The sequence below is a fragment of the Quercus suber genome, unplaced genomic scaffold, assembly GCF_002906115.3.
Source record: "Quercus suber isolate HL8 unplaced genomic scaffold, Cork oak 2.0 scaffold_226, whole genome shotgun sequence".
Classification (NCBI taxonomy): Eukaryota; Viridiplantae; Streptophyta; class Magnoliopsida; order Fagales; family Fagaceae; genus Quercus; species Quercus suber.
The window spans coordinates 20,538-22,500 of record NW_027069684.1 but is presented as its reverse complement, the minus strand read 5'-3'; the positions used below and the strand labels follow the sequence as shown (position 1 = coordinate 22,500).

General features: G+C 41.0%; 1 protein-coding gene across 1 annotated transcript in view; it reads left to right on the top strand.

Moving 5' to 3' along the window:
- Positions 1-542, top strand: part of LOC111987066 (uncharacterized) — a 2,018-nt gene extending 1,476 nt beyond the window's left edge. Inside the window, exon 2 of the mRNA XM_024018762.2 lies at positions 3-542. Within this exon, the coding sequence (XP_023874530.2) occupies positions 3-542 (540 nt within the window). The remainder of the gene's footprint in view (positions 1-2) is intronic.
- Positions 543-1,963: the final 1,421 nt, after the last annotated feature.

The following is a 1,963-nucleotide window of genomic DNA, read 5'->3' as shown; positions in this document are numbered from 1 at the left end:
AGGCATGTTCAATTACAAGGGTTGAAAGTGCTAATTCTCAACTGCAAGATGGTGACAATTTTTTGAAACAGTCAGTGAAGAAAGGCTGGATCCTTCAGATTTTAGTTCAATTGCAGCCTCAAATGTTGTTTGCAGAAGGACAGGTACAAATTCCTGAGGCTATTGCTGCCTTGTTAAAGGAGTACCAGGCTGTTTTTGCTACTCCTGAGGGTCTGCCTCCCTTAAGAGATCATGAACATCTTATCACCTTGAAGGAGGGAGCTCAAGCTGTGTCTCAGAGGCCTTACAGGTACCCCTACTATCAAAAAAATGAAATTGAGAACATTGGTAGAGAGTTGTTGTCTGTGGGGTTCATTAGAAATAGTAGCAGCCCATTTGCTCCACCTGTTCTTCTAGTTAGGAAGGCTGATGGCTCTTGGAGGATGTGTGTGGATTATAGAGCCTTAAATCAAGAGACCATTAAAGACAAGTATCCCATACCTGTCATTGATGAATTGTTAGATGAACTATTTGGTGCCACTGTTTTTTCTAATTGGATCTAAGATCCGGATATCACCAAATTAGAATGAAGGAGGAAGACATTCCAAAGACTGCCTTTAGGACTCATGAGGGTCACTATGAGTTCTTGGTGATGCCATTTGGTTTAACCAATGCACCCTCAACTTTTCAGTCACTTATGAATTCAGTCTTTAAACCTCACTTAAGAAAGTTTGTATTGATGTTTTTTGATGACATACTAGTGTATAGTAAGGACTTGGCTGCTCATGTTGGTCATCTTAAATTGGTGTTGGAAACTTTGGTGAATCATCAATTGTATGCCAAACAATCGAAATGTGTGTTTGCTTGTAAGGAGGTTGAGTATTTAGGGCATATAATTTCTGGTGAAGGGGTGAAAACTGATCCAAGGAAGATTGCTGCTATGCAACAATGGCCTATTCCTCATGATGTGAAGGCTTTAAAGGGTTTTTTGGGCTTGACTGGATATTATAGGAAGTTTGTGAAGGGTTATGGCTTAATTGCAGCTCCTTTAACTGCTTTGTTAAGGAAAGACTCCTTCATTTGGACTCCTGAAGCTGCACATGCATTCCAACTGCTCAAAGATGCTATGTGCAGTCCACCTGTGCTAGCCTTACTTGACTTCACCAAACCATTTGTTGTGGAATGTGATGCCTCTAGGTTGGGTGTTGGTGCTATCTTAATGCAGAACCAAAGGCCCATTGCTTTCCACAGTCAGGCCTTGAAGGGAAAAGCCCTTGCTCTTTCCACTTATGAAAAGGAATTGTTGGCTCTAGTGGTGGCTGTGAAGAAGTGGAGACCTTACCTCCTTGGAAGACCTTTTGTAATCAAGACAGAACATCAAAGTCTGAAATATTTGCTGGAACAAAAGATTGGTACCCCTGCTCAGCAAAAATGGATTACCAAATTACTTGGTTATGCTTTTATAGTTGAATATAAGCATGGTAAAGAAAATTTAGTTGCTGATGCACTTTCAAGAAGAGAAGCTATTGGAATGGTTGATGCTGATGGTAGTGAAGTGGGTACTCTATGCATTATCTCCTTCCCTACTCCTACTTGGCTGGATGATCTCAAAGCAAGCTATGACACTGATCCTGCCATTCAGTCAACAATTCAGGCAATTAAGTCAGGACAGAATGTTCCAATGGGGTTCACACTTTGTAATGATTTGTTATTTTACAAGGGAAGGCTGTGCTTGGGAAGTTTAAACCAGACTTTAAAAGCTCATGTCTTGCAGCAAGTGCATGACAGCCCTTTAGGAGGTCATTCTGGATATCTAAGTCTTTCCATAGACTCAAGAAGGATTTTTACTGGTCTGGTATGGGAAAGGACTTGAAGAATTTGGTCAAGGAATGTGATGTATATTAGAGGTTGAAGAGTGAGACTTGCTTCCCTGCTGGTTTGCTACAGCCCTTAGTCATTCCAAATAGGCCTTGGCTTGACATTA